The sequence below is a fragment of the Prunus mume genome, linkage group LG8 (assembly GCF_029339155.1).
Source record: "Prunus mume cultivar Tortuosa linkage group LG8, ASM2933915v1, whole genome shotgun sequence".
In the NCBI taxonomy this organism is placed as follows: Eukaryota; Viridiplantae; Streptophyta; class Magnoliopsida; order Rosales; family Rosaceae; genus Prunus; species Prunus mume.
In genome coordinates, this window is record NC_142705.1 from 893,638 (window position 1) to 917,891 (window position 24,254).

General features: G+C 38.8%; 1 protein-coding gene and 4 pseudogenes across 1 annotated transcript; 3 read left to right on the plus strand and 2 right to left on the minus strand.

The window, feature by feature from the left end:
- The first annotated feature begins 2,154 nt into the window (after positions 1-2,154).
- LOC103322428 (endochitinase EP3-like) lies at positions 2,155-3,592 on the plus strand. Its single transcript, XM_008224343.3, has 2 exons — positions 2,155-2,606; positions 3,065-3,592. The coding sequence occupies exons 1-2, from the start codon at positions 2,186-2,188 to the stop codon at positions 3,469-3,471; spliced, it is 828 nt and encodes a 275-aa protein (XP_008222565.2). The 5' UTR covers positions 2,155-2,185; the 3' UTR covers positions 3,472-3,592.
- Positions 3,593-3,594: 2 nt separating this feature from the next.
- Positions 3,595-4,139, minus strand: LOC148914462 (PHD finger-like domain-containing protein 5A pseudogene; annotated as a pseudogene).
- A 9,922-nt stretch (positions 4,140-14,061) lies between these two features.
- On the minus strand, positions 14,062-15,012 carry LOC148914463 (uncharacterized; annotated as a pseudogene).
- A 1,998-nt stretch (positions 15,013-17,010) lies between these two features.
- Positions 17,011-18,372, plus strand: LOC148914464 (uncharacterized; annotated as a pseudogene).
- A 28-nt stretch (positions 18,373-18,400) lies between these two features.
- On the plus strand, positions 18,401-21,726 carry LOC148914465 (uncharacterized; annotated as a pseudogene).
- Positions 21,727-24,254: the final 2,528 nt, after the last annotated feature.

Sequence of the window (24,254 nt, forward strand, 5' to 3'; positions counted from 1 at the left end):
CACATCTGTGCTTGAATGAGCTATTTAACAAAAAAATGGAAATGCAATAAATATTTAAAATATATTGGATATGCAAGTAACAAAATAAAAATAATGGAAATGCAATTAACCTTACAAATAAATTGGAAGTGAAAGAAATATGAAGAAACAATTGGAAATGCAATAAATATTAACAACATATTGAAAATGCAAGAAATATGAAGAAACAATTGGAAATGCAAGAAATATTAACAAAATATTGAAAATACAAGAAATATTAACAAAATATTTGAAATGCAATAAATATTAACAAAATATTGAAAATGCAATAAATATTAACAACATATATATATTAGGACATTAAACTTAATAAAACGAAAATTACAAAATACTTACCTCGTTAGTACGATTTTCCCCACTTCTATACAAGTTCATCGCTTTTGCCAAGGCATCTCTCCATTTTGCCATCTCTTTGTTGAGAAGTTTTCACCTACTCGACAATGCCATTTCCGTACGAGGGCGAGTCCGAATTTTTTCGCAAAATTCGGCATGAATTTTTTTCCACATATGGAAAAATTTCATCTCATTGCCTGTCACGGGACAATGACAAACTCGGAGCCAAGCCTCACACAAAGAAACATCTTCCATGGTGCTCCACGCCCCTCCGGTTTCAATAGAAGAAGCCATAAAAATAAGAAATAAAATTACAAGGTGAAAGAGATGAAAATGTTGAGTGAAGAGTGAAAAAAATGTTGAGTAATTGTAGAAGTAGAATAAAATGTATGAGAATTGGTGTTGAAAGTGAAGGGTATTTATAGGTATTTATAGGAAAAAAAATCAGAATTTTTTAGTATTTTTTAAACAAAAATTTCGATTTTTTTTCATAATTTTATTGTCGAAAATCGCCAGTTGGATGAAGGTCAGTGGAATCAAATCGAGCGCCGAGCGTACTTGTCTTCCGGCACGTTGGGCTTAAGCGTCGGCGTTGACATCACCCTCATTTTGGACCTCGAGGCGAATTTGCCTTTGGGCCAACCCCAGGTTAGGGTCCACACAGAGGCTTGGGCTGCTCCGTTGGAACGCAAATTTTTTTTTTACCTAGCCTCGGGCTGGGCCATCGATAGAGGGGCTCTGACAGCGAAATGGGCTGAGTTGCTCTTATACAAACTTATTTCCTAACACTCTCGGGCTCTGAGCTAGTCAAGTAAGCGTGAATGGTTGACCTGGTGAACGCGGACAATTACAGGTGGCCCAGGGCAATACACCAAGACGCAATATCGCAAAAGTCAACAGGCACAATTTTACCTCCTACTTTTGGTTCTTATATTCTCTTTTCACATGCCGACATGCGACTTGGTTTTATTTTTTTGGGTCAACCATGCAGCTTGGTGTGATAGCCGCCAAGATCATGAACTCTTTTTCATGCACCCAAAGCTGCCTTCACGGACTGGTTACGAACAATAACTCTGATACATATATATAAGCATGAAATTCAACGCAGTGATATTATATGATTAATTTTTCCTAATTTTTTTGGAAGACAGTGGCGTAAGTACAAAATTTGAAAACGCCAAATTAGTGTTCTCATCATTTCTTGAAAACAAATCAAAATTATTACAGATAGCCCTTACAGCCACCCCATCCAGTATCACAAATATTTGTGTCCATTATTGATTTTTCTTGTAACACTCTGAAAAATAAAATTTGAAAAACTTCAGCTCACCCAAGATAGATTATGCTGTGTAACACATAATACACTCATTACTTTATCAAGAAATTAATAAACTTCATGATTGCCACCACTTTAGCCAATTGATATTTTAATATATAAAAAGAGAATAATGTTTTATTATCAGCCGATTTGATGGAGGTTGATTTGCCAATTTGTGAAGGAGCCTAGAATGTTTGACTTTTTTTTTTTTTTTCCTTCATGTTTTTGAGTTAATAGTTCACACGTTATTCTTTCTATTTGAGCCTGAGAAGTCTTAACAGAGGATCAATTGTCCTACGTCCATGGCCAAAGTCAAAAGTCAACCCTGAGGCCAGTCATTCAACTCTCTCCTTCTAGAAAATTAAATCCAATTTGAAACCCAACTCACAAAATTCAAACCCACAACTACACATGTGGCCTGCCCACAATATTATTCATGTGCTCCGCTATAAATAACAATAAACTCTACCTTCATTCCCTGCCTTAGAAACCAAAATGGCTCAAATCATTGCGCCCAGCAACATATTTCTAACCCTTATTATTGTAGCTGCAACTGTAGCTGGGTATGCGGAGGCACAAAATTGTGGGTGTGCTTCAGACTTGTGTTGTAGCAAATATGGGTATTGCGGCACAAGTGATGACTACTGTGGCACCGGGTGCCAAGCAGGGCCGTGCAAGACAGCGCCTCTAACCCCGAGCACTAGCAACGTGTCGGTGGCTGATATAGTCACGCCCGAATTCTTCAACAGCATAATTGGCCAGGCCGAGGCAAGCTGTGCCGGCAAGAACTTTTATTCCCGAGCTACCTTTCTTGAGGCTCTCAAGTCTTATGATCAGTTCGGTAAGATTGGCTCCATTGACGACTCTAAGCGTGAGATTGCTGCCTTCTTTGCCCATGTCACCCATGAGACTGGACGTAAGTCCTTTATTCTCTCATCAATTATTTCTTCCACTTTATTCATGTTTTGCATATGTTGGTCCAGAATGTAATTCATTTTTATACTTCCACATGCAACTTTTAAAGCCGTTATATATTTGGTGTTGTTTCTTATGATTGTTGTAGTAGTGCCCACGGTCAAACACGTAGATAGCAATGGTGTACCCCGGCCTGATTTGCTCCATTAATTGTCACCCCTAGTAGAAACTACAAATTTAAGTTATATCCCTTGTAGATGAGTCTAAGTTCTATTAGAGAGATTGTACACTATGTGGCCAATTAAAAACTTAATATAATACAAATATGTTTATTCTATAAATAGATATTTAAGCCATTAATATGAGGTTGATTAAATTGTGCTATTTTACATATAACCCGAAAACGCAATTAGCAAAGGATCCCAAAAACTGAAGGAAAAATGATGTTTGATTGTGCAGATTTCTGCTACATAGAAGAGATAGATGGACCCTCAAAGGACTACTGTGATGAGAGCAACACACAATATCCATGCAAGCCAAACAAGGGCTACTACGGGCGTGGACCCATCCAACTATCATGGAACTTCAACTACGGCCCAGCCGGAGAGAGCATTGGCTTCGACGGATTAAACTCTCCTGAAACTGTTGCCACTGACCCCATCATCGCCTTCAAGACGGCGTTGTGGTACTGGATGAACAGCGTCCGACCAGTCATTGGAGAAGGTTTCGGTGCAACAATACGAGCCATTAATGGTGCCCTTGAATGTGATGGTGGAAACCCTGCCACTGTCCAGAAACGCGTTGAGTATTTCACTGAATATTGTAACCAACTTGGTGTTGCTCCCGGGGACAATCTCACTTGCTAGGAGACATCTCAGTTTACTCGCTGAGCTGGAAACATTCATCTCCTTCGATTGTTGTTAATTGTTTAATAAAAATTATGTATCAGACATATAATATAAAATAAATACTACGAATTCCATTAAATGTGATCAATGTCCTCTTGGTTTAGTACGTAATCTTTTTAATGATAAATGGATCTCCGTAAAACATTAATGAAATACCAGGAGCTTATTCATCCAGAAAAAAAAAAAACGTCGTAGAGGTATTACAAACCCAAAAAAACTGAAAACAACAACATGATTTTAGGGGAGCTAAGCCAACTTCATCGGTGGAATTGCCAATTAATCGTCAAGTGATCATCTTTTCTTGAAACCATACTTTTTACGTTCATAGAACAGATCGGTTTTGGCACTTCCCAAATTCACAATTTTGGGACATCCGTCTCTGTCTTTTTCCAGCTGAGTACACTCTTTGCAGTAGTAAGCGTCAGAAATTCCACCCCCTCCACACACAACACAGCGGCCCTGGAATGATCCATAGTTGCATTCATCGCACACCCGAACAAGCGTGCAAGGGCGCACCAAAGAATCGCAGATTACGCACTTGCCGTCACACTTTTCACACAACCTTCCGATGGCTATTCCGGGTTGCTTCCGACACATAATTAAGTCAGGATTATGCTTGGCCATCTTTCTAGTTATGTCACCGCATTATTACATAGGCCAATACGTCTTATATATATTGGTAAAGTGAAGACTAGTGTGACAAATGAGAAGGGGCTTTTGGGGCTTACTTGCTGACCAAGACCAACCACTTTCAAAAGTCAACATTATTTAAGCTGAAAAATGTGAGATACTTACTCGTTTTCTTGCGAGACAAGGGACAAGGAAATGGAGTTCATTTTCTGAATTGAATAAAGTAGCAGTGCCCAAATGCTCATGAGACTAGTCAAAATAGGAAGGGGAAAGATCGATTATAATATGTCACAGTGGATTGAATAAAGCAGCAGTCTCCAGTTGGCGTATGGCTTGATACGTCACAGTGGATCCACACAAATTGCTTCGGCATGAGTTTTATTTTTGTCTTATTTAAATATAAATTAAATATTTTATAAACTAAAATGATGAGTTACTATTGAAAACTATACCTAACTAAATTTAAATCTTTGTTATTGCTAGGTGTGAATGGATTAGGATGTATTAGTTCTTGGTCTATAGGACATGGAGTAATAGAATGGAATTATTCTTAAAATAGAAAAAAATATTTTATTGGAATATGAATGGAGGAGTAAACCGTCGGTGATTTAGATATCAAGGATTTGGTGGTCGGGATGAAGATCCTTAAATTAAAGAAGGATTTGGCAGTAGTTAAAGTGCCCGAATCGACCGTGGTTGGTCGGAAAAACCATCTAGGACTACCAAGCTTTTCAACTTGACTACATAAGAATACAGTTTTTTTTGGGTCAATATAAGAATATAATAAGGCAATGTTTTGCGACTTTCCTAGGATTGTTGACTTTTGTATTATATTTTAGGTAACTTTTTGTAATATTAGATTTCCTAGTATAGTCATGTAATTACTCTCTGTGATAGTGGAATTAGGGTTGTAACCTTACGCTGTACTATATATATCTATTTGTGAGATGAATAATACAAAACAATATTAAACCTGTTATAAAACTGAATAGAGAAAGTATATGAAAGGTAAGAGTAGTTCTCAATAGCTCAATGCTCAAGTGTCTTATTCATCTTTAGTACATACTATTTATAGGCATAAGAAATACATCACCATTTACCACCCTTAAGTGGTCGGTTACAAAACATAATAACCAATGATAAATATGGTATTTAGTGCATAGGTTACAACCCCATAATAATAGGTATAATGGAGGAATTAAAATAGACTTATGGTGGGCATCCATAACCTTTGATTTTACAACACTCCCCCTTGGATGTCCACCATGCATGAAGTATGCCTCATTAAAACCTTGCCAATAAAACCCAGTGGGATAAAACCTAGGCGAAGGGAAAAGAGTACATATCCATGTGTAATATAGAACGTGTGACACTGCCTCATTAAAACTTTGTCTGGAAAACAAGTGGGATAAAAACCAGAACGAAGGAAAAATACAGATGTGAAGGTCTCAATTATGACACACTCCCGATGCTGGAAAAAGATCCTTGAGTTGACGCATTCCAATACGGTTGACCATCTTTCTGAATGTTGTAGTTGGCAGTGCTTTCGTGAATAAATCTGCAAAGTTGTTGCTGGATTGTATTTGTTGAACATCTATGTCACCATTCTTCTGAAGTTCATGCGTGTGGAATTTTTTTGGAGAAATGTGCTTGGTTCTGTCGCCTTTGATGTATCCATTTGTGATTTGAGCAATACAGGCAGCGTTATCTTCATATAGTAATGTTGGAGAATTATTGATTGAAGACAACCCACTTGTTTCTCGGATATATTGTATCATAGATCTCAGCCATATACATTCCCGGCTTGCTTCATGCAAAGCTAATATTTCAGAATGGTTGGAAGAAGTGGCGACTAATATTTGTTTTACAGACCGCCATGATATAGCAGCACCACCACAAGTGAACACATATCCTGTTTGTGATCTACCTTTATGTGGGTAAGAAAGATAACCAGCATCAGCGCATAGCCAACTATTTGGGATTTGGACCCTCTTGAATAAAATAAACCCATGTCAGTTGTCCCACGAAGATATCGTAGTATATGTTTAACACCATTCCAATGTCTCTTAGTTGGTGTAGAACTATACCTTGCCAGTAAGTTGATAGAAAAAGCTATATCAGGCCGTGTACAATTTGCAAGATACATTAAAGCTCCAATTGCACTTAGTATGGTACTTCAAGACCAAGTAATTCTTCGTTATCTTCTCGTTGGCGAAAAGGATCTTTCTTTACATCAAGTGATCGAACAACCATAGGGCTACTTAATGGATGGGCTTTATCCATATAAAATCGTTTTAAAACTTTTTCTGTATATGTTGATTGATGGATAAAGATTCCAGTTGGTAGATGCCCGATCTGCAGGCCGAGACAAAATTTAGTCTTCCCAAGATTTTTCATCTCAAATTTCTTCATTAAATAAGCAGCAGTCTTTATAATCTCTTCAGGAGTTCCAACAAGGTTTAAATTGTAATAACCCAAACCCAAAATTAATATTTAATTATTAATTTATTTGAGAAAAAGACTAAAATACCCTTAGAATTTTTATTAGGTCAAAAGTTGACTTTTTGGTCGGGAAGGAATTTGGGAATTTCAGTTCTACCGTTGCATAGATCGCGATGAAACGAGTCGGTAGACACGCAGTGGACTCAAATCGGAGTTGTAACGAAGGAGTTACGATCAAAAGAAGTCAGTGGCATAACCGTAAATACTTCAAACTTCAGTTTTTAAAACCCAGTTTTCTTCATCCTCCTCCAGTTCGACCAGCTGACTTTAGGAGAGGGTTTCTCTTAGCTCCGACCACCAAATTGAGCAAGATCAGTGCCAAACGAACCACTCACTCCCCTCTTTCAGTCTCAACCCATCCCAGCTGTGATCCGCCTGTGGTGGTCGCTGGAATCACCACGAAACAGGGGTGTTGGATGATTTTTCTTAAACTTTCACCGGCCGTTTCTCTCCCCTCCGACCACCAAATCAATCGAGTGAGATATGGATTTCTAGTTATTTTTCATGCTCTAGCTGTTGGTTCGGTAGGATTTCAGAGATTTCAAGCGTAGATCGTTCGATTTTTAAGCTAGGTTTTAGCAAGTTTTCGTCACTTTATTCCGCCACTTTCGCCAATTTTTGGGGTAGGTCCAAGAAAAAAAGTGGTTCCAAATAGGGTGTTTTACCTATGATAGGAGTCTTGAGCCGAGATGTTGAGATTTTCCGGCGAAGCGTTATCGCTTTAGGCACCACATGCTGCCGGTGCATGGGCGGCGTGAGCGATGAGGTGAGAACCACGCTAGTACTAGAAAAATCTCCTAGTCCCCATGAGCGTAAGATTTCGTGGATCTTAATTCGGATAAAGTTTGAACCCGAACGGATCTCGCATAGTGTGTGATTTCTGGGTTCGATACGTTTGAACCGTTGGATCGTAGTCAATTTCAAGTATGTTAATCTAGGTAATTTCAGGATCTTATAGCATTTGACGGATCGTAAAACGAGTCTCGGATACTCGAAATGTCAGCCCTAGAGTAAGGTTTACAATAAAACAAACCAGCATGTGATCGAGAATAAAGGAAAGAACTACGTGTGGCTTGATCCTCAAGAAGGGTACATAGGCACTTCTGATTACAGCACTGCACACCACAAGTTAGGGCCCCGAGTTTCGCTTTTGCTTCTAGGGCATTTTGGTCATTTTGACCCACCACCGTGTGTCGCTTGTAAGCATGTGTTTTGACCCGGATTTGAAAGTGGAACTAGGGTCAGGTCGTTTCAATTGGTATCAGAGCATTAGGTTAACTTCTTGTGGACATTGCATTACTTGTGCATCCTTATTTTCAGAATCGCTGGACATTCCTTATGGTTGAAAAATTTGTTGAGGTTCTCATTTGAAAAACTTGGTATGCATGTTAATATATATATATATATATACTTGTATGTCGAGAACTGAGGTTTAGCAAGTTGAGCGTTTAATTATCTGTTTATTCATCACCTATTTATACTTGCTCATATGATTAATTGTGTTATAAGAGTATAAATATAATATTGGAATAACATGCAAGCAGAGAGCAAGGTGGTTAATTAACTAGTTAAGTAGTTGATGCATATATTCAGTGGTTGAAAAGGAATAAATATAACTTTTGGTTTTTATCAGATTTTGATATATATATATATATATAGAGATATTTTAAGTTCAGTTCAGAACCAGTTTATTGAAAGTTTATGTAAATAACAAATTATGGTTTTCAAACCCACCATATGATACCCCCCAGTTGCCTTGAGATAGTTTATGCCCCACGAGTATTGGGGACGCCTGAACCGTGTGGTGCGAGGATTGTGGCTTAGGTTGACTAATGGTCCCCTGAGACCTACGAGGACTACGACTCGGATGGACTTGATGTCTCCGAGATCTGCGAGGATTGCGGCTCAGATTGAAGTGTTAACTCTGAGACCTGCGAGGACGCGGATCGAGTTGACCAAGGTTCCTCGAATCTCGCGAGGTTGCCTTGGATTAACTTTGTGTCACCGAGACTGCGAGGACGTGTCACCAATGGTGATACGAGGAATTGACGGAATATAAGGAATTGACGGATATCAGGAATTGACGGAATATAAGGAATTGATGATATCAGGAATTGACGAATATAAGGAATTGACGGATATAAGGAATTGACGGATCGAGATATGGTAATGCGCCTTAGGTGGAGAGGATTTAAGTTCTGAGATGTTTTTAAAACTAAATTGAGGATTTTATACTGTACTATTATTTTCTTAATCGATATACTTATGTCACGAGAGAAAGTGGATATATATTTATATATATGTTTTAGGTAAGTTTTGATGCAAGAGTTTAAGGGTTTTCGGAACTTATAGATCTTTAACTTATTTTATTTCATCCCATTTTACTTTGGTATGTTTATTCATCTTTATCTTTCATTGTTTTATATAGTAGTAAATATCTTAAGTTTTTTCTAGCATATTTCACCCCACGAGTCTCAGAGTTATCCGCACCGTGGGAGTAAGATTGCGACCAAAGTGTTGACCAGATGTCTCCCGAGTCCACCAGGATTACAGAACATGATAAATTATACATTTAGTGTTTTCCAGCAGAATTAATATTTGATAAGTCGTGCATAAGTAAGAATGCATGAGTCAGAATGTTGAGATTGCCAGAGTATCTTTATTGATCAAGAATTTGAGATGAATTTTATTAGCAGATTGATTTATTTGAATTGTTGTGGCCTGAGGCCAAAAATATTATGATGCTTGATTGCTTGGATATGAGTTCATGCATGCTGGCAGATGAGTTATATAAATGTATATATGCTTGTTTTACAGGTAGAATATTTTTGGGGAATATTCAGGTTTAGAGGAGACTCGAATTTTCAGTGTCGTGATTTAAATTTCAGTTAATTGCATTTAAAAATGGTAAATTAGCCTTTTGTGCCCAGCCGTGTCGATACTTATAAGAAAAGGGATTTTAGCTAATGATCGATTAAGGGCATAATTTTAAGTTACCAGAAATTCAGTTAATTAGCAAACATTCTAGAGTTTTATATTTCCTTAAGCCAGTTCAGTTATTCAGATTTAATATGTGGCCCTCTGATTTTATTGATTGCCCTATAAATACAGTTCTGAAAGGCAAATGTGAATGTAGTTTTAAAAAGAGCAAACTTGAGAACCAAGGTAATAAATGTAAGCTTAGTACCCTCACCTTTTCGAGTGATGGGTAAGTAAATTTCGAGGACAAAATTTTATAAGGGGGGTAGATTGTAATAACCCAAACCCAAAATTAATATTTAATTATTAATTTATTTGAGAAAAAGACTAAAATACCTTTAGAATTTTTATTAGGTCAAAAGTTGACTTTTTGATCGGAAAAGAATTTAGGGATTTCAGTTATACCGTTGCGTAGAGCGCGATGAAACGAGTCCGTAGACACGTAGTGGACTCAAATCGGAGTTGTAACGAAGGAGTTACGATGAAAAGAAGTTCAGTGGCATAACCGTAAATACTTCAAACTTCAGTTTTTAAAACCCAGTTTTCTTCCTCCTCCTCTAGTTCGACCAGCCGACTTTAAGAGACGGTTTCTCTCAGCTCCGACCACCAAATTGAGCAAGATCAGTGCCAAATGACCACCTCACTCCCCTCTTTCAGTCTCAACCCATCCCAGCTGTGATCCGCCCTTGTGTGTCGCTGAATCGCCACCTACTAAAGCAAAGGTGTTAGACAAATTTTTCTTAAACTTTCACCGGCCGTTGCTCTCCCCCTCCGACCACCAAATTAGTCGAGTGAGGTATGGATTTCTAGTTATTTTTCATGCTCTACATGCTGGTTGAGTAGGATTTCAGAGATTTCAAGCGTAGATCGTTCGATTTTTAAGCTAGATTTTAGCAGGTTTTCGGGTCACTATTTTGGCCACTTTTGACCAGTTTTTGGGGTAGGTCCAAGAACAAAAGTGGTTCCAAATAGGGTGTTTTACCTAGGATAGGAGTCTTGAGCCGAGATGTTGAGATTTTCCGGCGAAGTGTTATCGCTTTAGGCACCACATGCTTCCGGCGCGTGGGCGGCGCGTGAGCGTAGGGTGGGAACCACAGTCAGTCCTAGAACAATCTCCTAGTCCTCACGAGCACGTAGAATTTCGCGGATCTTAATTCGGATAACGTTTGAACCCCGAACGGATCTCGCCTAGTGTGTGATTTTCGGGTTCGATACGTTTGAACCGTTGGATCGTAATCAATTTCAAGTATGTTAATTTAGGTAATTTCAGGATCGTAAAGCAGTCTCGGATACTCCGTAAATGCCAGTCCTAGATTAAGGTTTACATGATAAAACAAGCCGCCACAGATCAGGAACAAAGAAAAGAACTATGTATGTTTTGATCCTCATGCAAGGGCAGCAGCCACAAGTTAGGCCCCAGAGTTTCGCTTTTGCTTCTAGGTATTTTGGTCATTTTGACGCCCAGCCACAGTGTCGCTTAGATGTGTTTGACCGGATTTGAAAGTGGAATTAGGGTCAGGTCGTTTCATAAATCATCTACATATACTGCAATAATAGCAAATCCACTTTCAGATTTTTTAATAAAAACACATGGACAAATTGGATTATTTACATATCCTTCTCGTATAAGATATTCACTAAGACGCTTATACCACATTCTTCCAGATTGCTTTAATCCATACAAGGATCGTTGTAACTTAATTGAATACATATCATGATATTTTGGATTATTTGCTTCAGGCAATTTAAATCCTTATGGGATCTTCATATAGATATCATTCTCAAGTGATCCGTATAAGTATGCAGTAACTACATCCGTAAGTTTCATATCAAGTTTTTCTGTGACAACCAAACTAATCAAGAAATGTAATGTGATTGCATCTATCACAGGGGAATATGTCTCATCATAATCGATTCCAGGTCTCTGTGAGAAACCTTGTGCTACAAGCCGTGCCTTGTATCTTACAATTTCATTTTTCTCATTACGTTTCCTTACAAACACCCATTTGTATCCAACCAGTTTCACACCTGCAGGTGTTTGGACTACTGATCCAAATACTTTACGATTTTCCAAGGAATTTAATTCTGCTTGGATCGCATCTTTCCATTTTGGCCAATCCTCTCTATGTTGACATTCTTCAACAGTTTTTGGTTCAAGATCCTCATTATCTTTTATAATTTTTATAGCAACCATGTATGCAAAAACATCATCAACAATAGCTTTCTTTCTATCCCAGCTTTCTCTTGTACTCATATAATTCAAAGAGATCTCTTATGATGCATGTTCTTCTTCTGGTGTATGTGCCTCTACAGGGGCTACATCTTCATCAATTTTAAACTGGTCAGTCTTTGGCTCATCAAGAGTACTAATTTGTTTTGGATTTTTATTTTCTTATGGAATAGGCACTTCTTGTGTCCTTTTCTTTCGGGGATCCTTACCACCAACAGGGCGACCACGCTTCAAGCGTACCTTTAATGTACTATCATATTGACCTTCAGGGACATCAATCCGCTACCGAGTATTTACAGCCGGTATATGAGATTTTGTTACTTTCTTTATGTCAGTAAAAGCATCTGATAATTGATTTGCTATACTTTGCAAATGGATGATCCTTTGAACTTCACGTTCACTTTGATTTGTATATGGATCCAGATGAGACAATGATGATGTATTCCATGTAATTTCACGCCGTTCTTTAGGAAGCGGCACCTTTTCTCCCCCTAATGGCGGGAAAATTGTCTCATCAAACTAACAATCCGCAAAAGCGTGCTATAAACATATCACCCGTCAGGGATTCAAGATATCTAATTATGGATGGAGAATTAAATCCAATGTAAATTCCAAGATGTCTTTGAGGGCCCATCTTAGTTATCTTTGGTGGAGAGATGGGAACATATGCAGCACAACCAAAAATTTTTAAATGAGAAATATTAGGTTGTTGGCCCAAAACAAGTTGTAATGGAGAATATTGATGATAAGCAGTTGGTCGGATGCGATCCAAAGATGCAGCATGAAATATAGCATGTCCCCAAACAGAAGTAGGCAATTTTGACATTAAAAGTAAAGGCCGAGCAATCATTTGAAGGCGTTTGATAAAGGACTCTGCTAATCCATTTTGAGTATGTAGATGTGCAACCGGATGTTTTAACACTAATGTCAATGGACATGCAATAATCATCAAATGCTTGAGATGTAAACTCACCAGCATTATCAAGATGAATTGTCTTAATTGGATAGTCAAGAAATTGTGCCCTCAATTGGATTATTTGAGCAAGAAGCTAAGCAAATGCAATAGAATGAGTAGAAAGTAGGCAAACATGTGACCATCTTGATGATGCGTCTATTAGAACCATGAAATAACAAAATGGCCCACATGGTGGATGAATAGGTCCACATATATCCCCTTGGATTCGTTGTAAAAATGTTGGGGATTCACTAGCAATTTTCAAGGGAGATGGTTTAGTGACCAGTTTTCCCTGTGAGCAAGCCTTACATGGACAATCACTAGATAAAAGAATCCTCTGGTTCTTTAATGGATGACCATGTGAATTTTGAATTATTCAACGCACCAGCCAAGTCGGTCATGCCAAAGCATAAAAAGCTTTGGATCACTGAACTTCTGGTTCATTATGATATTTGATTCTATTGCACTTATAGTTGTATAGTACAAGCCAGATGAGAAAGCTGGAAGTTTTTCTACTACATGCTTCTGGCATGAAACAATAGAAGTAATAAGCAGATATTCTATATTCCCCTCATTTGTAGTTTCAATATGAAACCCATTAAGACGTATATCCTTAAAACTAATCAGATTTCTTCTGGATCTGACAGAATATAAAGCCTCTTTGATATGAATGTGTGTTCCTCCAGGTAATATTATATTTGCTCTTCCAGAGCCTTCGATTAGCTTTGCACTACCTGAAATTGTATGCACATTGGCTTTTGCTAGCTTTAAGTTGGAAAAATATTTCTTATCCTGAAGGATTGTATGTGTTGTTACACTGTCCACCAAACATACATCTCCATCCTGCATCTTGGAATTGCTCAAAGTATTGACATTTTCCATGCTTCTTCATTTAAAGAAAAATACATATAATAAGTTTATGAATATAATAATAACAAAATAAAATAAAATAAAATAAAATTATGAGATCATAGATCCTTTTATTGAATTGAAAGCATTACAAATGAAAAACTGAAACTTAAATCATAAGTTCATATCCTTTTATTGAATTGAAATAAAGCAACATAACAGAGCAACATAAAACTAGTCAATATTGGGGTTTCCATCACAGGCATTATCATCACCATCATTCATATTTTCATCACCAACGTTGGTACTTCCATCACCGTATGAATGGTCAAATGTGCCACTTGGTTCCGCAAGGAAATCTGACACATCCAAATGGGTGATATCCATTGGCTCAGTGAAATCATCAAAAAATGTTGCTGAAATCGATGAAGTTTGTTTCTTTCTCTTTTCCCTTTCCCTTAATTGATGCTTGATAAAGATTAACTAGGTGTTTCACCGTACGGCAGGTACAAGACTAATGTCCTTTCATGCCACACCTATAACAAGCCTCATCACTTTTCTTTTTAGAATTAATCTGCACACCTTTCCCTTTTCCTTGTTTTTCTTCATTGTTATTCCACTTCTGGTGGTATGGTGTATTTTTCTTATTTGAGGCATGATTCTAACCACCTCGGTTTCGAGAATTATAATGACCACGACCATGACCACGACCACGACCATAATTACAACCACGACCACGGTCATGATTGCTTGCATTTGCTTCAGGAAATGATTTTGAGCCAGTCGAGTGGGAATGATGGTTTTTCATCAAAAGCTCATTGTTTTGTTCAGCAACAAGGAGACATGAAATCAGTTGGGAATACTTTGTAAATCCCCTTTCTCGGTATTGCTGCTGCAGGAGCATGGTTGATGCATGGAAAGTTGTGAATGTTTTCTCCAACATATCTTCATCAGTGACTGTGTCTCCACACAACCTCCATTGAGAGACAGTTTTGAGCATTGCTGAGTTATACTCATTCACTGTTTTGAAATCCTGCAAGTGCAGGTGCATCCAATCATAACAAGCCTTTGGAAGTATTATACTCTTCTAATGGACATACCTTTCTTCCAAATTTTTCCATAGGATAGTAGGATCCTTCACCCCAAGGTATTCAGATTTCAATCCTTCATGGAGGTGATGGCGGAGGAAAATCATAGCTTTCGAGCGATCCTGTAGGGATGCTTCATTTCCTTCCTTGATGGTATTTCCAAGATCCTTTTCATTCAAATGAATTTCAGCATCAAGGATCCATGTCAAATAGTTCTTGCCAGAAATGTCAAGTGCAACAAACTCAAGCTTCGTGAGATTTGACATTGTTGAATATGTCTAAAAATAAAAATCAAATATTTCAGGATTAATTAATTGTAAACATGAAAAATTAAAATATGCCTTAGTAATAATAAAAATTATCATATTATTAAAAAAATATTAAATAAATGAACATATGCATAATTAGTCACTCAAAGCTACAGGTTTGAGTTCTATACATTTAGGGCTTTAGGCTCTAAAATAATTATATAACTTAGAACTTTAGGTTCTAGATTTATTGGATTTCTTTAATTTAAAACTTCAGGTTTAAATCATTAGGATGTGAACTTCGGGTTCTAAATAAAATTCATCTTTATAAAATGCAACCGATTATTTATATATTATAATATATAAAATCATATGCATGTTATAGTGTATATTAAATAAACAAATGAAGACCCTGCACAATTGGTTAGTAAAGAAAACTGAGAACATGGTAGAACCAAACTTCGAGTCATAGCATCCTTCTGTATTATAGTTAATCAACATGTGTGGGACTATGTCTCAAAGAAACTTGGTTAGTGAAACAAAAATAAAATTATAGCATCATTCGAAATAAAATAAGAAATTAGGTAAGAAAATTATACCAAGTCCAAGCCAAGATCCTCAACTGGTAATAGAGTCGTGCTGATAACGTGTTATAAAACTGAATAGAGAAAGTATATGAAAGGTAAGAGTAGTTCTCAATAGCTCAATGCTCAAGTGTCTTATTCATCTTTAATGCCTACTATTTATAGGCATAGGAAATACATCACCATTTACCACCCTTAAGTGGTATGTTACAAAACATAATAACCAATGATAAATATGTATTTAGTGCATAGGTTACAACCCTATAATGATAGGTATAATGGAGGAATTAAAATAGACTTATGGTGGGCATCCATAACCTTTGATTTTACAACAAAACCAAATAATATTCTTCTTCTTGGCACCAAGCCCAGGTTCAAAAAAAAAGAAAAAACCATCAAGCAAATTCTCTGGTCCGCTGCGACGAACCAGCCACTGTCAAATCTGGCAGCATCGACTCGAAGAAGCCACCGCCATATCTCCCAGACGATTCGCCTCCTTGGCTCTAAACATAGCCGCTCCACATCACCTCCCATCTTCATTCTTCTTGAAACCCTTAGTTTCTTGTGATGACCAAGGACGACTAATCTGTTGCTGCTCCTAATACTGCTTTCATCATTGTTCAATCTCATTGTAGACGAAGGAATTTTGGTGGAATAAATTCCATTAGATAATAAAATAATTAGGGCTCAGTGGATTGAATTGTGGGCCCCATAATTCGCCCATGTGGCATATGACTCATCAAAATCGAATTAGTTGTCAAAGTGACACGTGTCGACATCTGACGGAGTGCATCAAACGGTTCAAAGTGAAGACAAAATTAAAAGAAAGAATCTTTTGTGATTGACTTTGGTTTATATCAAATATTAATCAAGTCAATCAATTGAAGATAATTTGGTTAAATTGCCAAAATATTGGAATTGATTTTAAATCAAATCAAAATCCCACAAAACAAGGTCTTAAAGAGGGAAACTTATTTAGGTCAAGCATCCTGCAGGAGCCTATAAATAAGAGGCCTCAAGACGAAAGAAAGGAGCTTAGACGAAACAAGCATTCAGAAGAAACAGAAAACTCTTTGCATTCTTCACCTCACTTCGAAGAACCACCAAGCACAACAAATACATGCCAGTTCCTCCACCTTAGAAAAATCCAAACACCAAACAAGCCTTGTGCTACCTTGTTTGATCAAGATCAAGTCTCTACTACCCTTGTATCAAACACAAATTTTCTTTAAATCCTTTGGAGATCGAATCAGATGATTTAATACAGAGGTTGTAACCCTAAATTTTATTAATACAAATATTATTTTGTACATGTGTTCTTGTCTTAATTGTCGCAGGAAATTCGTGTTTACAAATTTGGCACGCCCAATGGGACCTTCTCTTCCTCTCATCTCTTTTTCCAGTTTCGAAATCAATCAAGACACCGAAAACAATGGCTTCTAAGAAGATTCAAACCGTTCCTGCAATGAGAGGCAAAAGCGTGAGTGCCTCCTTCTCAGCCGAGACTCACTGGGTCATCACTCCGAGCAAGGCCAAGGCGATATATGCAACTCAACATGTCACTTCCACACCGACTGAAGCCAAGGTGAAGGATGTGAACCGAAGGTGTGAACCGGTTATCAATCTAGCCTTCTTGGGGGCAATGAAGAATACCTCCTGAGCGGATGAGAAAAACTCTCGGAACGAAGAAAGGAGTTTTTTTTGGCTCAAAGAATTCAAGAGAACGCTCACTCACCTATTTCAGATACGACTCGAGCACAAAGCTCGCATCATGGATCCCCGTGATGGCGACCAATAGAAGAAGATTGCCTCGAAACCCTCGGCGTCCATATGTGAGTCTTGTTCTATGGCCATGCAACTCATGGTGACAGGAGCAAGTCTATTGAAGAACAACTGCTCATATGAGCGGCGGTCACTAAATCGATTTAAAATGGTTGAAGAGAAAGATACGCAGATTACTTCTCTCATTAACAAGTTGGAGGCACATCAGGATAAGGAGCTTGGTCAAGAAGTACACAAGAAAGGACCACATTATTAAGCTAAATTAGCGAGAAAGGATTGGGTCATGAAATAGAGTCGGGTGAGAAGTTGCACGAAGAAGGTGATGCCGCCTCGATAGGTTCTTTATCGGTCCAACAACTGCAAGGCATGATCGTGAACACCATCAGAGTTCAATACGAACCACCTTCTCGAGACACGCTCATATATTCCAAGCCATATACTAGGAGGATAGACAACCTCGACAGGATATCAACCTCCCAAATTCCAACAATTCGATGGAAAAGGCAACCCAAAACAACACGTTGCACACTTTGTCGAAACATACAACAATGCTGGGATGGAGGGTGACCACTTGGTGAAACAATTTGTTCGTTCCTTGAAAGGAAATGCATTTGATTGGTGTGTAGACTTAGAGTCCGAGTCCCTCGATAGTTGGGATCAAATGGAGAGAGAATTTTTGAATAGATTTTATAGCACTCGTTGCACCGTGAGTATGATGGAACTCACAACTACCAAGCAATGGAAAGATGAACCTGTCGTCGATTACATCAATCGGTGGCGCTCGTTAAGCCTAGATTGCAAGGATAGGCTTTTGGAGATATCGGCATTTGAGATGTGCATTCAAGGGATGCATTGGGGGTTACTCTACATTCTACAAGGGATTAAAGCCTGCACGTTTGAGGAGCTAGCCACTCATGCCCATGATATGGAGTTAAGTATAGCTAGCCACGGAGGAAAGCATGAGCCTGTCATGGAGCATAAAAATGAGAGTTTTTGGACAAAAGACAGATAAGCCTATCAAAAAGCTTACCAAGGAAGCAATGACAATCAACAGTGTCTTGGTCAAAATCTCCACCCGAGATAAGAAGAGAGAAGTCAAAAGGATGGAGCCATCCCGAGAGGTGGATAGACGTCAACGCATCTTGAAAGAGTTGCAGGAAAAAATGTACCCTTTCCCTAACTCCGATGTCACAGGTGTGCTTGAGGACTTGCTTGAAAAAGGTGATCGAATTGCTGAATGTAAGCGCCGCAGGATCTGGGTTAAAGACCCTAAGTTTTGCAAGTACCACTAAATCATCAACCATCCAGTAGAGAAGTGTTTCGTGTTGAAGGAGCTAATTATGAACTTAGCTAGGCAAGGAAGGATTGAGTTGGACGCTGACGAAATTGCAGATGTGAACGTTGCCTCAATTGTGTTTGGATCCTTGAACTCGGTGTCGTTGCCTACATTGTCGCAAAGATCGGAGTTTCAATCAACAAGAGGCATACACAAGGTAACTGATCTGTGTACCAAAGAAGTGGCTGGCGAACCAAACAAACGAGGTGATGATGGCTTCATTGGTGACTCACCTTCGATGACAATGAAGGATGGACGCTTGTTACTCGGCGGAAGTCTCGTACGGAGCACATTCCTGAATAACAAAATGCTCAATCAAAGAAGGAGCGGCGAAAGAAAGGCTCGCACCAACACTCTAAGAGCAAAACTAGAATTATGGTGAGGAGAGACTCTGACTAAGAAAGTGGAGCACTAATCCAAGGGCCATGGACTCTAATTATGCTAGGAGAATACTTTGCCAAAGTGTTCTTCGTAAGAGGCCAATGGAGACAGTTCCATATGACGACTTGCTATCAAGTGATAACGAAAATGCCTCGAATGAAAATTTGAAACTCATGAAGAGCAAAAGTTCTTAGCACAGGCAGAGGATTCACCATCGCACTCCAATATCTCAGGGTATGTGAGAGAACAAAAACTTAGTCGCATGCTCGTGGATGGAGGTTCGGCAGTAAACATCATGCTTAAGTCTACAATGATGAAGTTAGTCATTACCATGGGCGAATTGTCTCGAAGTCATCTCATGATTCAAGGCGTCAACCAAGGAGGGCCAAGAGCAATGGGCATGATCAGAATTGAGCTCGTGATAGGTGATTTAAAGTCAAACACCTTATTTCACGTGATTGATGCCAAGACTTCCTACAATATTCTCTTAGGAAGGCCATAGGTACATGAAAATGAAATAGTGCCTTCGACCTTATATCAGTGTTTCAAATTTTACAGAGGTGGAGTGAAGAAAATCTTGGGTGACGTCAAACCATTTAATGAAGTCAAGTCTTATTTTGCCGACGCCAAGTTTTACATGGATGAAGACATGGCATCTGGAGTTAGTCTAGTTGAGGTTCACTCGACAGGCAAGGCCATACCAAGAACAGATGAGCATTCAAAGGGCCTTTCATTGAAGATAGATTCACAGAAGATAAGAAATCAAAAAGCACTTCATTTGGACAAATGGGATTATCACCGATAGATTCACAGAAGGTGTCCATTCCTATTCTTCATTATGTTTCATCATATTGACGAAAGGAAGGACAATCCCCATTTGGAAAAGAAGTAAAACCAAGGAAGTTAGGGGAAAGTGACATGAAGTTTTTGAAGGAGTCGACAACCATGCCTTTGCCCAAGTTGAGCAATTCAAACGTTTCGAAATCTTCTATACCAAGGTTCATCAGACCATCATAAGATGCAACAAGACACGAATCTCTTCTTGTCAAAAGAACTAAAGAAGGTTTTGATCCTAATGCCTATAAGCTCATCTCAAAGGCAGGTTATGACTTTGCTGGGAGAGCTTAATCCATAAATCACTGGATAAAGGACCCATGACCCGAATGAAACCCAAAAGCAGTTGAAGAAGCAAGGTTACGTAATCAACTCAACTAGAGCAGGCCCTGGTTTTACTCATATTGCACCTGTTAAGATCTCCGATAGAAGGAAAGAAAAGAAGGCAAACGCTCAACACATTAGTATCGAAGTGGTCGAAGAGGAAGAAGAATTAAAGGCTACGAAGAAAGCCTCAGTGTTTGACCGTTTAGCCAAGCCTACCCAACGGACCTTAGTTTTTAGCCACATCAAAGAATCAACATCACGACCCTCTGTGTTCAAAAGGATATCTGGATATAATAGTCAAAGGGCAATTCGATCGCCCACACGGATCGACGCTTAGAAAAACTCGGAGTTCCAAGCAAGCCATCCGAAGAGAAAAACCAACAAGAGTTGAAAAGTAGAGTTCATGTTGATTCGATAGAAGAAAATGAAATTCTGAGCTTAATCCCATCACGTATGAAACATCACTCAACATTAGAGGTAATTTCAGATGACCAACTCAAAGTAAAACGATGAACAATCATACATACTCAGAAAACTTTGAGTTAGCAAAACAAAAGTGATGATGAAGAAACAAAGGTCCTAACTGTTCATCACGTTACGATTAACGAGCTCGATGAAAAGGAACCTTTCGAGGATGAGGTTCATAATGCCCCTGCCACACTAGAAGATGGGGAACAAGCGACTGTAGATGAATTAAAAGAACTCAACTTGGGTACAAATGAAGACCCAAGACCTATCTTCGTTAGTGCACTTTTGAACCCTAGTGAAGAGAAATCATATCATCAACTCTTACTTGAGTATAAAGATGTCTTTGCTTGGACATATAAGGAGATGGCCTCAATCCAAAAGTTGTTGTCCATCACCTTGCAGTCAAGCCTGGAACGCAACGTCGAGAAGTTGATTGCCGCCAGATTTATTAAGGAGGTGAAATATCTAATGTGGATCGCGAACATTGTTCTAGTGAAGAAGAAGATTACTGGACAAATTCGTATTTGTGTTGATTTTCGAGACTTAAATGAGGCTTGCCCGAATGATGACTTTCCATTGCCCATAATTGAGTTTATGGTAGATGCAACCACAGGTCATGAACCTTTATCTTTCATGGATGGTTCATCTGGATACAATCAAATAAGAATGTCGCCAAAGGATGAAGAGCTCATAGCTTTCCACACTCCGAAAGGAATTTACTGTTACAAGGTGATACCATTTGGCCTAAAGAATGCAGGTGCAACCTATCAACATGCAATGCAAAAGATCTTTGGTGACATGTTTCACAAGAATGTCAAATGCTATGTTGATGACCTGGTGATCAAGTCACAAAGAAGAGAAGATCACTTAAAAGACTTGAGAATGGTGTTCAACATATTGCGGAAATACCAACTCAAGATGAACCCTTTGAAGTGTGCTTTCGGCGTCATTGAAGGTAAATTTCTTATTATTAAGCATCGAGGAATTGAAGTGGATCAGTCTAAGATTGAAGCCATCTGATATATGCCTGAGCCAAGAAATTTACGTGAGTTGAAAAGTTTACAAGGATGTCTCACTTTTATTCCGCGATTCATCTCAAACTTAGTAGGGCGGTATCAACTATTCAGTCGTCTTATGAAAGAGGATGTCTCATTCGTTTGGGATGAGACTTGTCACAATGCCTTTGAGAGCATAAAGAAGTATTTATCGAGTTCATCACTGTTAGGAGCTCCTATTCCAGTCAGACTAGTCATATTGTACATTGCGGCTTAAGAGAGATCAATCGAGCCCTTTTGGCGCAAGAGAATGAGTCACATAAAGAGTAAGCACTCTACTATCTAAGCCGAACTCTTACTGGTCCCGAACCAAACTACACGCCTATAGAAAAGATGTGTCTTGCACTTATTTTTGTTATTCAAAAGTTAAGGCACTACATGCAAGCATTCACAGTTCATCTAATTGCACAAGCTGACCCGGTGAGGTACGTTATGTCAAAACCAGTCTTGACGGGGTGTTTGGCCAAGTGGGCATTACTTTTCAATCAATATGAAATTATCTACACTCCAGCAAAGGCGCTTGAAGGGTCAAATTGTTGCAAACTTCCTAGCCGATCATCTAATTCCAGCAGACTGGAAAATTTCAGTTGACTTACCCGATGAACAAGTCTTCTTCACTGACATTTCTCCTACTTAGATGATGTTCTTTGATTGATCGGCTCGTATAGACGGGACAGGGGATGACGTTGTCTTTGTATCACCCGAGAGACACATACTACCCTATTCATTCTTCGTAAGAGAACTTTGCTCAAACAATGTTGTAGAATACCAAGCTTTGATCATGGGCTTCCAAATGGCTGTGGAGATGAAGATATCAAGCTTAGAAGTGTATGGTGACTCCATATTAGTAATCAACCAGCTATTGACCCATTACGAGGTTAGGATGATTTAATTCCATATCACCAAATGGCCGCACAGTTACTTGAAAAGTTTGACTTCATGATGCTGGAATGGCAGATTCCTTAGCCAACCTTGCTGCTACGTTGCGTTGACAAAAGATGAAACGGTGAATCTTCTAATTTGCCACTGTTAGGTTGTTCCTTTAGCACTTGGGTCATCGTAATAAGGAGTCAACGTTATTTCAGTATTGTCCATTGACGTTGACGACTGGAGACAACCTTTAATTGATTATCTTGAGCACGAGAAACTGCCAAATAATTCGAGACATCGATCAGAGGTAGGACGTCAGACACCTAGATTCATTTATTACAAAGAAATTCTCTACCGTTGTTCATTTGAAGGCGTGTTTCTAAGACGCTTGGTTGAAGAAGATGCATCCAAAGCAGTGGAGGAGGCTCACTCCAGGTATTTGTGGAGCTTATTAATTAGGACCAAAGCTACATTTCCAAATAAAGAGGATGAGCTACTATTGGCCGACTATAGTCAAGGATTACATGTCAATTCCATGCCAACTTTATACACCAGCCGTCGAAGCTGCTACGTCCTACAATTACTTCATGGCCATTTGATGCATGGGGTCTTGATGGGGTGGGACCAATAGCACCCAAATCTTCCGACAGTCATTCTTACATCCTCGCAACCACATAGTATTTTTCAAAATGGGTAAAAGTTGTACATCTAAAGGAAGTGAAGAAAGAAAACGTAGTGAGCTTTATCAAAGTAAATATCATTCATTGGTATGCAGCCACGTTACATCATCACAGATAATGGAAAGCCATTCGGTTTCAAGCAACGCAACTCTTCAATGTTCAACGCCCCGGCCAACAGTCCTTTGCAGAAGCATTCAACAAAATTCTTTGCAACCTGTTGAAGAAAGTTGTTGGGAGAACCAAGAAAGATTGGCATGAAAGGATAAATGAAGCATTATGGGCTTATTGGATGACCTAGCGGACACCTACTCAGGCTACACAAGACTCGCTTGCATTTAGCGCTTGAAGCAGTCCTTGCCTCTAGAAAGTCAAATTCCATCATTAAAGATGGCCATACAAGAAGGATTAACTAATGAAGAGAATGCGAAGTTTCATCTCCAAGAGTTAGAAGCATTAGACGAAAAGAGACTCGAAGCGCAGCAACGATAGAGTGTTGTCAAGCTCGGCCAATGCTTTTAATAAGAAAGTCCACCCCGGATCTTTTGAGGTAGGAGATCTCATTCTCGCATTACGTAGACCTAGGATCACAACACACAAAATCAGAAGCAAGTTTACTGCAAAATGGGATGGGCCCTACGTAGTACAAGAAGTATACACAAGTGATGCTTACAAGATCGTAGCTAAGGACAGTTTAAGAGTCGGCCCTATCAACGGAAAGTTCTTGAAATGATACTATGTATGAAATGACTACCAGCTCCTGGCAGCATGAGCCTAAACTCCGCAAACACCCAAAAAAAAAAAAAAAGTGGCTTGTTGGATTGAAAACTCGAAAGGGCAATCCAAGCAAAAGTTAGAGCATAAGAAATTCCATTGAGTTGAAAACCTGAAAGGGTGGCTCAAGCAAGAGTTAGGACAAAAAAAATGTTGAAGGAGATCGAGCTTA

Bases quoted from the DNA above. Each gene is read 5' to 3' on its own strand.
- LOC103322428 (XM_008224343.3), top strand. From the start codon at position 2,186: ATGGCTCAAATCATTGCGCCCAGCAACATATTTCTAACCCTTATTATT. The intron at 2,607-3,064 runs GTAAGTCCTTTA...TTGATTGTGCAG, and splicing joins TGTCACCCATGAGACTGGAC to ATTTCTGCTACATAGAAGAG.